This window comes from Ascaphus truei, chromosome 1 (assembly GCF_040206685.1).
Source record: "Ascaphus truei isolate aAscTru1 chromosome 1, aAscTru1.hap1, whole genome shotgun sequence".
Classification (NCBI taxonomy): Eukaryota; Metazoa; Chordata; class Amphibia; order Anura; family Ascaphidae; genus Ascaphus; species Ascaphus truei.
In genome coordinates this window covers 49,024,417-49,040,559 of record NC_134483.1, presented here as the reverse complement: position 1 = coordinate 49,040,559, position 16,143 = coordinate 49,024,417, and the positions used below count along the sequence as shown (strand labels likewise).

The 16,143-nt window shown below is 40.2% G+C and overlaps 1 protein-coding gene across 1 annotated transcript in view; it reads left to right on the top strand.

The window, feature by feature from the left end:
- Positions 1-16,143, top strand: part of ADAMTS12 (ADAM metallopeptidase with thrombospondin type 1 motif 12) — a 609,209-nt gene that overhangs the window by 535,160 nt on the left and 57,906 nt on the right. Inside the window, exon 23 of the mRNA XM_075587768.1 lies at positions 14,582-14,738. Coding sequence (XP_075443883.1) covers positions 14,582-14,738 — 157 coding nt within the window. The remainder of the gene's footprint in view (positions 1-14,581; positions 14,739-16,143) is intronic.

Here is a 16,143-nt window from a genome sequence, read left to right as displayed (position 1 = left end):
GATGTGGCTGGACAGAGGCAGCCCCGTCCACTCCCAGAATGCTTTGCTTCTAGCAGCATCTGGCTCCGGTCCCAGCTTTCCTCCTGGGGGCTCCATCTCCATTTTGCAGCCTCTCTGCAGCGTTGTACTTGTGACCATGAGTACAACGTGCGGCTGACATGTAACCCACCCTCCTGCACCCAAAGAGGGGCACTGCCCTGTGGGGGCATACCTCGGGAGGGGAGGGAGAGGGAGGGAGGGGGCTGAGAGGGAGAGGGAGGAGGGATGAATCGCCGCCATTTTTTGAAACTTTTTTTTTATTTATTTATTTAATTAACTCCCTCCTTCCCGATCAGGCGCGGGCGGCCATTTTTTTTTAAAAAAATTAGCGCGACCCCGTTACTAACGCGGTGGTCTCGGGGTGGCCCCCGAGGACCGCGTTATAACGGGGTTTACCTGTACTTTGTCTCACATCTCATCTTATTACCACTTTTTAATGGAGATTTTGCTTTTATCCTACACATTGTATATAATCACTTTATTGCGTCGTTGTCCTATATGTGTATAAATAAACATTTTTTTTTTGGCCAAATCATGGCTTTTACTAGTACCTGTCCTCCTACGGCAATGGGAGCGGTTACTATATGGAATTTGTACTCAACAGACGCTTGACAATTATGTCTGGGAGATTTAACCCCATTATCTTGCGACAGTCTCTTGAGTGCAGTAAGTAGGGATCTTTGGGAGATTTTGTGATCTCCCCCTTTTTTTCTTTGTTATTTTTCTTCATCTGGAAACAGAGCTACGCTGCCTGCAGCTGTTGCCAGGTTGTTAACTAAGCAGATACATTCTTCCCACAAGACACCTGTTCTCTGTTCTCTGCACTGGCTGTCTATAAAATGGCAAATGTATTTAAAGATTGGCTTGTTGACATTCAAAGCACAACATGACCAGGGCCCCAACTATCTGAAAGAGCTTCTAGTTCCCCACACTCCGATTGTCTCACTTCGATCTGCAGATGAAGGACTCCTAACAGTTCACAGACTCTCCTTGACTTCCTTTGGGGCTTGAGCTTTTAACCACGCTGCTCCCACTCTTTGACAGAGTCTGTCTCGTCCAGTTCGAGATGCCCCTTTCTGGAAACCTATAAAAACAGATTCAAGACCTACCTGTTTAACCAGGCATTTAATTAATGAACCACAACCTGTCCAGCATTTAGTAGCTACAGCGCCGCCCCATCCTGTATTGTATCTTTCCTTATACAGTATTTGGTCTCTTTTAAAACCTTAAATGTTTTCTTCTTTTTTTCTTTATTTGTAGCTGTAAAGCACTTTGAGTTATGTATTATTATTTTTATTTTTATTAACCTTGAAGCCTCAACAATCAGCTGAACTTAGAAGCTGCAGATTGCTATCAAAAACTATTTCACTTTTATTAAGTGTAACCCTCTTTCCTTATGACTAGATGGGTCTACTGATGCTGTACAGTATATACCTGCTGGCTCACAGAGATTTGAGCCTCCGCTAACTGGGAGCCTGGGGCAACAATAAGTAAATTGGCAGCGCCTCCACTTGCCCAGGATCCCCGATATGTGAGATTCCCCTGGACAAGAACAATAATGACAGCCCACAAATGTATGTAACCGTTTACTATATATATATTGGGCCTAAGAACACATATGAATGATATAACATTAGAGAGCATACACACATATATTGCAATTATAACATTGAATAACATATACACATATAAGAATGATATAGCTGTATACCAGTAGTTCTGGCTGCACACACGGTGCAAGTTTCCCTCTCCCACCACCGTGTATACCCCCACACCGTGTCCAACGTAAAGAACCCACCCCCAAGACGGGATCAGCGCCTGCAGGTACCGGTGTTTGTGCACTTATAATAATACCTGCCGGGCGCTCCAGCACCCGGTCGCTGACACTTCGAAAAGGATCTGCAGATCCAGAGTCGTATCTCACGAGTAGTCCCTCACTGTCAGGGAGATCCATCACGAGTCTTGACTCCGCCATGTAGTCTGATCCCAAACTACAGATCACCATGTAGCTCAGGAAGCTGCTGTGTCCCTGACTGCAACTCTCAAGCCCTATTGGCTGCTTTGCACCCTGTGACCCTGCTGAGGCTTATGGGAATTGTAGTCCCAGCTCAGAGCCTGCACAGGATTGGTCCTGCTTCGCGCACTTCTCTCTGCACATGCGCAAAAACCATCGATAAGGGCCGCCGCCCCCGCATCTCCCCACACAGCGCGGAGGTAAAACGGAAGCTTCAGGTACCCTGGCTACATCAGCATGCCATATTTTAACAGCAATACAGCATGTCCTTAATATATTCATAAAGAAGTGGACGATCAAGCAACTCTTGTGAATTATACATGTTGCCTCAACTACCAGCCCCTGAATAACAACAAGCAGTGATTAACCTTAATTCAAATTACGCTCAATGTAAAATTACAGTGCGTTTGAACATTACTCTAATTTCTTAAGATAAGAAACAATGATGTTCTGCAATCATTTATTCATGTATACTGTATGTTTTCATAGTTTGACATAGAAACACATCTGATTGCCATTCAAGAACCATATTTAAATGTGTACAAAGAAGAAAGCTCAGAAAGAAAGTTTGTTGATCCCATCTTTTTAACCACTGAACCACTGTAAACATAGATGTGTATAAATATATATATATGGAGAGAGAGGGAGAGAGGGAGAGAGAGAGAGAGAGAGAGAGAGAGAGAGAGAGAGAGAGAGAGAGAGAGAGAGAGAGAGAGAGAGAGAGAGAGAGAATATCACTTGTGAGCACATTCACACTAACTCACAGACAGGTCTTTAAACCTGCCTTTCAAACATTATCACCTAGCATTCAGTGCTTCCACTGCAGCAAGGGATTCTGGGAAATGATATGCAAATCAGCACACAATGTGTCACCATTTGCCTGAAATCCATTTTTACATGGAACTCATATAAGCAAATGCAGGGAATGTTAAAGCAAACTCATTATTATCAATAATGTGTTTCTCTATATTAATTCTATGAGAAAAATCTTCCTTTGATGGTTATTGTATGCAATAGATATTCGTCTGCAATCTAATTTGAATGGGGACCTACAGTATTTGAGTAACATTGAGTCACCTATAATTAAAACTATTTTCTTGACTCAAATATATAAAGTAAGAACATTTGTTTCTGTTTGACAAATTCAGACGAAGAGGCAGATACTATGGGGCCCATGCTATAAGCCTTCATAAAAAAAAATCACTGTGCCGTTTAATTCACCAGATTTTGAGCGTTGCAATCACGGTATTCAGAAAGCCTCGATTACCTGTGATAGCAAAATTCCCAAAATGGGCGAGTAGCCGGCGACGTGATGATCGCATCTCTGAAAAAGCCCTACCCGGGGATTTATTTAAGCTGCAGAGAGAACTGCACAGAGAGAGCCTGTGCATATCTCGCCAGCGATCAAAAGGTTTTAATATAAAATGTAATATGTGTAGATGAGCAGGGGGTCTCCAGAGCAGAACCGCATTGATCTGAGGTCCGGGGACCCCCTGCTTCCTGAGATACAGGCCCCGTTATGGGTGCCGGTATCTCCTATGCATTTTATTCCCACGGTCACGTGACGCAGGACATTTAAATGCATAGGAGATATCGGCACCCCAGTGTATTTAATAGGGGGTTTTTTTTGCAGATTTTTTTATTGTATTTATTTATTTATTTTTATGTATGTGCTTGCCCATTGACTGATAATGTATTAATCTGTGACCCTTTAGGGTACAGATAAATACAGCGACAGTCAATGCATTTTTTTGTAAATGCTTGTTTTTAATTTATTGTAATTTTTTATATTTGTTTTTATTGTTTGGATTAAATTGTTTGGAATTTGGATTGCTTATTTTTAATACAATTCAGGATTGGTTATCGTTTTTAATTAATTGTTTTGTTGGCTACAGGTTTAAATTAATTATTTGTTTTGTTGGCTTGTGGTTTAAATTAATTATTTGTTTTGTTGGCTAGTGGTTTAAATTAATTATTTGTTTTGTTGGCTAGTGCTTTTATTTATTTTAATGATTGTTTGGCTAGTGGTTGTATTTCTTTAATAGTTTGCTTGGACAGGTGTTTTTTTAATTGTATTGTTTTGGAATAACAACATTGTAATAATTTTGCTATTTTGGTGATAGATATTTATGTGTGATGTGTACTATTAGGCTATTTAGTTATTTTATTGTTGGGGTGTTTCTTTGATTATTGTGTATTTATGGCTTTAATTGTTTGTATTAGGTTGACCATTGACTGCTATAGTGGCTTATCATGCCCATTTTATATGGGTATGATATACCACTGTGCCAATCAATGGGTAAAGGCTGGGTATAGTGGCCCTTGGGTGGGTGGTTAGGTTTCCGGGTGGGTAGCAGGGGATGGGGGTTAAACCCTTAATTACTATAGCATATAATTATTAACCGCTAAGGCTAGGTCCCCGCTGAAGACAGCAGCGTGCGTGGCAATGTGCGCGTCTCTCACCAGCCCCTTATCTACTCCCTACCATGCCCCAGTGACTCCTCGCTTCCTGGCTCACTTCATACTGTGACGCGTCAGCTGGCAGGGGATACAACTGGATTGTGTTCCCGTGCAGCGATGCGTCACATGGTGGGCCAGGGAGCCAATCAGAGACTGGGTCCGCAGAGAAGGAAAGGAAAAGAGAAATATAGTACAATGATGTGCACTATTTTGTTGCCATTGCTCAGTTTATTTCAGCCTTATAAATATAGTGTGCTATATACTTTCTATATACTTTCTAATTCTTTAATATGTGTGACAATACTTTTTTTCAGATATCTGCTATTTATACTTCTAAACATATGTGTGTCTGAAAACGGGGGTTTCAAAAGGAACAGCCTGTATAATTAGGTTGATATTTGAGGCAAGTGGAGGGTGTAACAAGCAAATGGCACAAGAAAGATACTTCTGCTCTAAAGACTTTGGAGTCTACTGTATGTAAAAAAAAAAAAACACGGAACAGAAAATGTGTGATATGGCCGCACCTCCCATCCCCATCATGGCCACCCCCACCCGACCCATTTTGGCCAAGCCCCCGCGCCTAAAAAAGCTGCCTACAGATCGCGGGGAAGTGCTGTGCACACGCCACCAGGACTCCAGGTGCACGTGCAGGCGCGTGCAGCAGAACCTTAGCCTAAGGTGATTAAGGGGTTAGGGGCCATTAGATTGTATTTTTTCATGTATTCTTGCTGGCATCGGAGGACATGGACCTGCAGTATGCTGATGAGGACACTCTTCTTGATGGCAGGGATAAGTAGAAAGTTGTATTTACTTTATTGATGCTGGCTGGCTAATGTTTGATTTCATAATGAGCAAATGAGCTATTATCCACATCTGGATAATAGTTATTTTGACCATTACTATACTGTATGTGTTTGGGGGGGGTGTATTTATTTCAATGTACTGTATTCCACATTTTATTTGCCACAGGATTGGTACTGCAGTCCAGCGGAGACCACCCGAGGGCCCCCAGACACACGCAGGGACACCCTGAAGGACTCCAGACACCCATGGGAACCACCTGAGGTTCCCAGACACCCATAGGGACCACCTGAGGGCCCCCAGACACCTGCAGGGACCACCTAAGGACCCCCAGACACCCACAGGGTCCAACGGAGGGCCCCCAGACACCTCTGGAATCAATGGGGGTAGAGGGGTGGGTATTAGTGTTGTTGTGGTTTTAATGTTTATTGTGGGTAGCGGGGGTTGGTGAAGGGGGTATTTGGCCCTTGGTGGGTGGGTGGTGGGAGGGGTTAACTCCTTCATTGCCTTAAAGGTTAGCATCTAAGGTAATGAAGTTGCTGTCACGACAACTTTTCCTGGCGTGAGGACTTTGGGCAAAACTCACCATTCTAGAGCCTTGATTCGCCTCGATAGGATAATCACAGCTACTAGAATTGCACGAGTTTCAGAACCTGCCGATAAGTGGCTTATCGCCGTTCACCCTGCGATTTTTTTATGACTGCTAAAAAATTTGGCAATTCATGCCTATATTGTCCATTTATCGAGGCTTACTGAATAGAAGTAGGCATTTTTGCCGGTAAGGTCTCGATAAGTGGCTTATCAAGGCTTATAGATTAGGCCCTAATGTGTCACTGCAATTTCTTGTTTTGCCTTCAAATACTTTCTGGGCCAGCTACCCGTCTACATGAACAAGCTCCTCATCCCTACCACATGCAGCACTTATCATCTGCGATCTGACTCCAAAAGACTGTTCATGGTCCCAAGGTTCATCAAAGTATCCGGCCGCTCCTCTGTTTCTTACCGTGCAACCCACAACTGGAACAACCTACCGGAGACTCTCACAGTCACCACCAGTCTAAGTTCTTTCAAAACTAAAGCAGTCTCACATTTTAATCTGGTCTGTACAGTAACTGTTACATACGCCTATAATGTTTATTATCTTTAACTATGCATGCAATGTCTTGTATATAATATATACCCTGTTCACTTATGTAACTATTTATTTGTAACCATGTATTATTTGTCATCATAACTCATGCCCAGGACATACTTGAAAACGAGACGTAACTCTCAATGTATTACTTCCTGGTAAAACATTTTATAAATAAATAAATAAACATACTGTATATGAAATCGATTCAGTTTGCATAAAAGGCACCTGAATCTGTCTATGTTTAGACCTCTTGGTGTTAAGGTCTTTAAAATGTCCATTTTGTTTCAAGTTTTGAGATCTGGTTAATCAGATAACCTCCCCTCCAACTGGATTGTAGTTTCTCAATACCTATAAATGTTAATCCTGTAGGGTTTTATGGGCGGTGTCCCTTAACATGCTTAGATAGGTTATGTTGGGAAAGACCTCTGTGAATGTTGGTGATATGATCTACTAATCTATTTTTTTAACTTCCTTGTCGTGCGTCCAATATATTTTTTTTGACAAGGACATTGAAGAAGATAAATGACATTTTCTGAGTCACAATTAATAACACTTTTAAATTTATATTCTATTCCTGTTTGACATGAAGAGAACCCACTGACATGTTTCACTTCTTGTAAATTCAATTTGCACATTTTGCATTTGAGGCATTTACAGAAACCTTTTAGATTAGTTGAAATATTTGTGATTTATTCTTTAGATTTTTTCAGACAGCTTGGTGCTATTTTTTGTGTTAATGTTTTGCTCTTGTAAATACAATTTGTGGTACTTTTGGAAGATGAGTTTGTAATATAGGGTCTTTCTGTACTATATACCAATACTTTCTAATTATTTTTTTTATTTTAGGGGACAGTTGAATTGAGTTATAAAGGGGACATTGATAATGTCATTTATGGAAGGATCTGGCTGTGAGAAGTGGTGCCCACTGGAGTGCAGTATCTTCATTCTGTTATTGTGTATCTGTGTACTGTAGGTTCATTCAGGTTTGACGTTTTTGGCAGTTTCCCCAATGTAACCTTCTTGGTTACATTTGCTAAATTGAATCATGTATACCACATTCTTGGATATAAAGCACAATGTTCCTTTAACATGTCCATGTCCAAGTCCATGTTTGTGACTTGCTGTGGGATCCTGGCATATATATTTGCAAAATTTGCAGTGTGTGATGTTACACGGTTTTGTGCTGTTCTCAGGGTCCTTGAGTTCGTTATGCAGTTTTCTGTTAACTAACTTCTGGCTGAGGTTTGGCAGTTGCCAGAATACAAGGATGGGAGGTTTGAAGAAGATGTCTTTTTAGGTTTCATCCTCTGTCAGCATGGGTTGCAGATCTTTATTTGTTGCATTCTCTGTATGGCAGGGTTGCATGTGGCCACTATTGGTATGCGTGTGGTTGTTTCTTTCTTTTTGTATTGGAGCAGTTGTCCTTGTGGGTCTTGAAGTGCAGATTTAATTATTGCAAAAACAATCTTTAGCTTGTATGTCACCCTTAATTATTCAGTCAGGGTGTGCATGCAATGTATTGTATATAATGTATACCCTGTTCATTTATGTAACTGTATTTGTAACCATGTATTATTTGTCATGACGAAGTTGAGACATTAGGGGGTCTGACATAACAACATTAGAGTCAAAGCAGCCATTTTGTCTGACTATTTTTGTTAGCCATCATGTTATTGTTCTAGTCCTTGTCTGTCAATTACGTTGTAATGTGCTCTGCTTGTGTCTTCCATTTTGTCTTCTGTCTGTATGAAAGCTGCATGAAAGTTATAGTGGGTTAAAAGATTTTTCGTTCTCAGTGTTTACCAGCTCTGACCAGCCCAGCTGCAGAAGAAGGGAGGGGGCATACAGCCTTGAGGAGTAAGATTAGAATTAGAGAAGAGTTCTCACATTTAAGTGCCAGGTAAAGTCTTGAGAAGTGAGATCAGAATTAGAACCAACTTCTCAGCATTTGAGTGTCTGGTGGACTTAGAGATAGAAATCATTTCTCACATTCAACCCCTTAAAGAATGTATGTATCATTTCATTTTTGTTATGTATTACAAGATTATGTCATTTTAGGTGACGCACACTTCCATCATTTGTTATGTATTGCAAACTTACATCAGTTTTAGCATTGTTATGTATTACAAAATGCTGTCATATTTAGTGATGTGCAAGCCCCCCCATAAAGGGGTGGAGCTTTAGGTTTTAGGGTATAAATATATGGCATACCGTGTTATTGTTAGAGAGCTTTTGTTTTGAAGCTGTCTCCATTGTGCACTTGACTTGAATAAATTCACGTGTTATTCTGTTTCAAAATAACCTCAGACTGTGTTTTTTATTTACGCTTTTCCAGTCATTAACTATGCCCAGGACATACTTGAAAACGAGAGGTAACTCTCAATGTATTACTTCCTGGTAAAACATTTTTATAAATAAATAAAAAGGGTTGTGAGGTGTCTATTTCTGTCTTTAGTGTTAGAGCATACAGTATGCAGTGATATCTTAGTCTGGCTGTGTTTGATGGCTTGTTGGGTATGAGTGGAATGGAAGTTGGACTTATGGAGGTAACTACATCTGTTGGTGGTTTCTTGTATACAGTTGTGTGTAGTTTGCCATTCTTCAGTTTTACTGTTGTGTCAAGAAAGTTCACAATGTTTTCCAAATAATCTATTGTGAACTTACTTGAGGAATGAGAAAAAAGGGAAAAGGGGGAACACAAATTGGATGTGCCCCCTAAAAGAATTCACTTAAATGCACACCAACAGAATATAAAAGTTAACTTTTAATAAATTCCTTAAAACATATATTACCAAAGTAATGTGTAATGTGAATTAAAAATGTATTAAATCAACGCTATCAGGCATCCGTGTCGTTAATTATAGAATCATACTATCCCAATTAACCAGTTAATATTGGTGGGATATAAAGGACATCGGATGCTATGAGTCAGGGTGTTAACCCCTCTGGAGCAACGGTGAGACCAGATAATAAAGAGTATATAGATGTTCACACATGAGTGGCCAAAAGGATTAAATATCCAGCTTTCCTGCTAAATATAACACTGCGCACTTCAATAGAGATTAATAGTGCGTTCAAATGAGGGTGCTTAAGTGATAGAGCTGGCACATGCAGTGATAAGGGTGGTATATTCACTGCATCATGAAACTGCCAAGCACAGCAGTGCTAAGGTGAATTCACAGTGGTAAACTGGGAAAACGCCTCACATGGAGTGCAAGGATTGCAGGCACACTACCTATGAAATTAAATAAGTAAATGACTAACTCCTATGGTCTGCACGGTTAGAACCAGGAGACTGCAGACACTACATTAAAACAGCTCCAAGTAGGAGACTGACAACATTGCGCGTCCAACGCGTATTTCCCTCCAGCAAAGGAGCTTCTTCAGGGACAAATTTTACTGGGAGAGAGAGGTCTGGACCCTTTTATACCCTTGCAGTACACTAATTGCAAAATCAATAGCTGTCAGCTGTTGCCCATGCGCACTGAGCTCTCGCCCAAACTAACTCAATAAACTGCTCAAATGATAATAAAAGCCATTATCTGGGGAATCCTTGGCATTGTACCTTTATTTGGGTTGTTTTTATCATTAACCGATCGTTGGTAAAGCTTCTGAGGCCATAAATCATAAGCGCCGCATAGAATGGTTACTGCGCATGCGCGGGGACTTAGAAAACATTTCTATTATAGCCCGTGCGTAATGCGCATGCGCGGGAACGTAGAAATAATTTCAATCAGTTCCGTACACATTGCGCATGCGCGGGGACTTTAGACATTGTACCATCCTTTCCCATACGTTTTGCGCATGCGCGGGGACATAGAAATACTTTGCTATAGCTGGCCGTACCTACTGCGCATGCGTGGGACTTAGAAATTACTCCATACGGGTCCATGCGTATTGCGCATGCGTGGAGACTTAGAAATTCTTCGCGAATTTTTGCCGATGGTATAGCGCATGCGCGGGGACTTAGAAATTATTGTAGTATCTGCCCAAACATAATGCGCATGCGTGGGGACTTAGAAATTACTCCATACGAATCCATGCGTATTGCGCATGCGTGGAGACTTAGAAATTCTTCGCGATTTTTTGCCGATGGTATAGCGCATGCGCGGGGACTTAGAAATTATTGTAGTATCTGCCCAAACATAATGCGCATTTGTTGTTTCCTACTTGAGGAATGGAATGAAATGAAAGACGTGAAATTGTTTTAGATTTTCTTTACCCTCTGCCCCTATTTTTAACAGATCATCAATGTACAGTATATGTAATATTTGTAAGATTTGTGGAGGCATGTGAATAGGACTCACTGTTCAAGAGTTGCCATAAAAATATTGGCATATTACGGTGCCATCCTGGTGCCCATTGAAGTCCCCATTAGTTTTAGGTACATTTCCTTGTTGAAGCTGAATTAGTTGTGTGTGAGTATGTATTCTATCAGTTTGGTAATAACTTCAGAGCTATATTTCTGACCCAGGGGAGGTGTTGCAAAGAACTGTAAGCATGTCTCAGTGCCATCCTTGTGGGGGATGTTATTGTGCAGGGATTCTACATCCATGGTAACTAGTAGTTTGTTACATTTATTGAGAAAATCCAGTATGTGGTATTTGTACACAGCTGTTGGTGTTTAACTAGTGGTTTGAGGATATTCTCCACTAGACCTAAAAGCTGTGAGTAGATCCATAACTGTTATAGTTGGTCTGCCAATTTGTGGATTTGCTGTCCTGGTTTGGACATTTTTAGAAGCATGTAGAAGATACTGTACCAACTCCTGGCTTGTTGGGTATTAGTTGCTTCAATTCTGGTTGCAGGTGATTAGGGAATGATTTGATAAGATTCCTGAGTTTCTTTGTAAATTCCTGGGTTGAATCATGGGTCAGTTTCTTCTAGTAGATGTTGTCTGTTACCTTCTTCTATATATTTATTTCTGTTCATAACCACCACTGCATCTCCTTTATCTGCTGGTTTGATAGTTATGTGGTTTGTTTACAGTTCCTTGATTGTATATCTCTCCATGGGGGATACTGTAGGTTGTACATTATTTATTTCTGCTGTGCTGATGCTAGTGAGGAAACTTGCAATCTGAAGCTCTTTATCTATCTGTCTAGTTTGTCGTTGTGTCCTATTGGTGGAGTGAAATAGATGTTCCTCTTGCTGTTGTTGTACTCCGTCAATCTGGGGGTGCTCTATTTTTTGTGGAAATATTCTTTCGGTCATATCTCCTGAAGAATTCTTCTAGGTCTGAGAATAATGGGATTTGAGAAAGAAAATGCAGGCACTCTATAAAATATTACAGGATACTAATTTGCCGGTGCTCCATTATAGAAGGGAATCCGAAGGTCCCAGAGAAATCATCAGATATGATGAGAAGAGAAACAGGCACACAGACTTGCTAAATAAAGAAATATAATGTGCCAAACGAACCAACGTTTCGACTGCAAATAAACAGCCTTTGCCGGGGAGGCACTTCTTTTCTGGCGTCTCCGGGTGCTATGACGACCGCCAGCCGGCGTCTCCGTCTCGTGCCTGGTGACATCAGCGTTCTGACATCACACAGAACGATGTACTGTAAGCTTGGGGCTGCGGACGGAGCTTGGGGGGGGGGGGTATTGGTATATATATATATATGTGTGTAATATGTGTATGCACTGTAGCCCTCACCTTTACAAAGGCTGTTTATTTGCAGCCGAAACGTTGGCTGGTTTGGCACATTAAAGTGATTGATCCAGTTTGGTGGTGGAACAGAATGTTAGTCCCTTAAAGAGAACTGAAATCTCAGGTTTTGACAGTTCATAATCAGACAGGTGTAAAAGTTCCAGGCAGGCTGTGTCTTCTTTTGGATTGACAGTGAGTACTGTATCTGTTTTGAAAAGTACTTTGAGGTTTCTAATTGTAAGTTACTGTCATGCTGGTAGTTAGTTGATTTTAATGCAGCAAAGTTGATTGGCATTTTGTTTATTTGAAATATCTAATCTTGTGCCGGTTGTGTAATGCTGCAGGAAGGGTTAATCCATTAATTACCTTAGCGGTAGTAACCCCCATCCCCAACCACCCGCATAACCATACACACAAATGGGTAAAAGCCCTTGTAGCCAAATGTGGCACAGAAAGAGGGACTGACGCTCTCACTGCGCAGCTCTTCCAGGCTGGTGCAGCCCGGTAGAATTAACACAGCGGGAGTCCCATGCTTAAGCAGGGACCCCCACTGCGTTAATCCTAATGGGCAATTAGGCTGGGGCCATAGGTCACAGACCTAAGAAAATAGTAAAGAAGGAAAAAATAACCCCTTCTCTTTGCCAAAATTCATATTCTTTACAAAATCTGCTTTTTTTTTCGCAAATTGTTTGGAGTTAACAAATAATCAGCATTAGTTTTTTTTTTTTCTTCAATTTTAATATTCAAAAATTGGAATATATTTAGAAGTTATTAAAAAAAGAAAAAAAAAAGAATTAGAAAATTAGGGAATTGTTGAAGATTTGAAATAAATAAAATGAAATAATTAAAATTCAATAATTAAAATTCAAAGAAAAAAAAGGAAAATATTTGCACATTTTCAAATTGGATTTAGCAGTAGCACCTCTTTCTAGTTTCCAGTCAACATTCACACAATCAACTCGGAGGATTAGACATCAGACAAACCTGATGAGTGAGGAAACACCAATTAAATGATTTGTTTATTGTCAAAACTTAAAGCAAAACGTCTAATGCCATTTCAATTTTTTTTTGATCATCCTTTGGTTGAAACAGACTCACACACGCCTTTTTTAGCTCTGCCCTTTGGCAACAAAGTATCACAAACAGATCTGTTGATGTGTTCTAAACAGCAGAGTGCCTATTACTCTGAAAGCTGTAACAATAATGTGTTACATTAGTAATATAATGTTACATATAAGCTGCAGAATTTCACTGACTGCAGCACACCGTTAGAAGGCGGACATTTCGTTGGGCACACAATCAGGATTTTTACAGATTTATAACAGGAGCCCCAAACAATTACCAGTTTTGGTAATAATGTAGAATTATATATTGTCACATGCTTTACATATATAAATAATTAAAAATGAAAGAAAAAAAAGGGGGGGGTGAGGAAGAAGGGAAATTTAATATTGCTGCATTAAAAGAGAATGTGTTGTATCCAGATCTGAAATAGGGAATATAAAATGTGGTGATCATACCGTTAAAACCTTTTCCTCCACAACACTATTTAATCTACCACAAAATACTGTATATTAGAGTATATACATTAGAGTATATACAAGTACATATATTGTATTTTCTTATATATTCCATCCAGTAGGTTTAATGGCTTTACATATGCAATCCAGTTCTTAAATATGGAGCATGTTACATCAAAGTTATCTTGTTATTTTCTTTGTGGCTCGACTCTCTATCGTTTCTTTCTCGCTCACTCCCTTCATCTGCGCGGTTTGGTTATTACTAAACGTACTGTAGTATGGTCATTTTCTAAAGTTGCTTAGCTGCTTATTGAATTGTGACTGAATTGACAACAAATGATAATATAATGTTAACGCAGCAGTCCAGGATGCATTTCTTGTTTTTTTTTTTGTTTTTTTGTTTTTTTTTTGTTATAGGTTTGAAGCAGGGGGTCCCCCGAGCTGAACCCCTTTAATTTCAGCTCCGCTACACCCTGCTTCCAGAGATACTAACCTTCATAGTGGAACCGTATCTCTGTGGAGTTTAAAGGTCTTGCTGGTGCAGGCCAATAGGAAGCTCCAAGGGATGACGAGGGACATTTAAACGCCGCCATTTCGTTAGGCACACAAGTTCCCTGGCTGCAGAGATACTGGCACCTCCTATGGAGGTACGTATCTCAGGAAGCAGGGCGTCCCTGGAACTGAAATGAATGGGGTTCAGCTCAGAAGACCCCCTGCTTCAATCCTATAACAAAAAAAAAGCAATGCAACCTGTATTGCTGCTTTAATGTTATTGGTTGGAATTATAACTGTATTGATCACAAAAGATAATATAATGTTAATATTATCGGTTTTGAGCACAAGAATTAAGCTATTTGGAATGAAATATGGAAAATAATATAATATGATCTACGTCATTCCTGTTTTGAATTTCTCTTGAGGTTCACTGTTTCCTGAGATGAAATGTATTGTGTTTTTCAGTGTTCTGCTTCATGTGGAGACGGTAACCAGCAAAGGATAATAGAGTGTATCAGTACGGACAATAACAGCACTGTAAACCAAAGCCTTTGTATAAAAGAAGAACCGAAACCACTAGAAACTCAAAAATGCAATCTTCAGGAGTGCATGAAAAATGCAGGTGAGTGTATTTATATATTTGTATACATTTTACCAACCAGGTATGCAGCAGTTTACAAATACAATACAGGGAATATAATAATACAGATGGGCTAAATGCATCAATAAATATAATATTGGGAAAAAGGAAACCCTGCTTGGGAGAGCTTACAATCTAATCTGCATGTGTGGAAACTATCAGACATTGTAAGCACACCTTGGAGTGCTTTCTTAGTGTATATAGGAGCCTACTGTAATTTAGTGAGTAGATGCATCATTGAATAGGTGAGCGATGTTAGAGAAGGTGCTTGGTGGGCATTGAGAGGGGTCAGTGTGTGAGAAGGTTGTATGTATAAGAGAGCTGTATTGACACGGGGGTAGTGAGAAGGCAGGCCTGACCAGAATGTAGAGCGCGTATTTAAAGCTGAGAAAAATTGTAGGTAGGGGCATATGAGTGAAATCTAGAAGGAGAGAAGAGTTTGTTTTAAAGATTGTATTTGGAACAATACCAGTGCAGAAAAAAATAAAAAATTTATGTCTGCTTCAGAAAGTTAAAAAAGAAGATGCCGTACAAGCAGACAGCATGAGGTGGCCCACACACACCCCTGTGCATGTCATGACCCACATCACTTCGTCGGGGAGATAACTCTCAGCCATATTCTATATCTTATACTAATGCAGAATTACAAAATAGTGGCAAAAGATTGTAATACATACAAAATATACACATAATTCAGACACAATGTATATTAACCATACTCATAACCTACTGTAATGTACCAATTAAGCACAATGGTTCAGAATCTCTAAACAGATGGGTAAGACCACATTTGTGATTATTTATAAGCTTAACGTTAGTTAAAGCCTCAGTAATTTGCACCTATATTAGGGTACTCATCTGTTAGCTTGAGCAGCCTACTCACACCAATACAGATCAGTACTCCATTGGTACCTTCTATTTTATCTTTAATGGGACATAATTTTCTGTCCAGAGCTCATTGATAATTGTAGCCTGCAGTGTCTCAATAATAGAGATATTTCTCGGTATATAATGTCCATCTAACCTTCACACTGTACCTACCAGATGAGATGCAATTAAAAACACCTACTGTAGGTGTTTTAAGCTATGGTCCCAATGAGTGTGTGCACCCTCGCGGCGGAGCGTCTGGCTCTTGTTCGCGACGTGCACGCTGCAGCGCGTGCACAGCCGTGAACAGTGGGGACGAGACCTAAACCAGCTGCTACAACTGCAGCACATTGCATGCTCATAATTAGGGAACTCACCTGACCTCTCCAGCATCTCACAAACACTGAGTGCTGCACAGGAATTCCCTGACAAACTCAAATTAGGCATCATTTATGTCTGAGCTCTTCGAGGATTGCAGTTTGCTACATCTTTACTAGCAGAGTATTTGTGCCCTGCATTG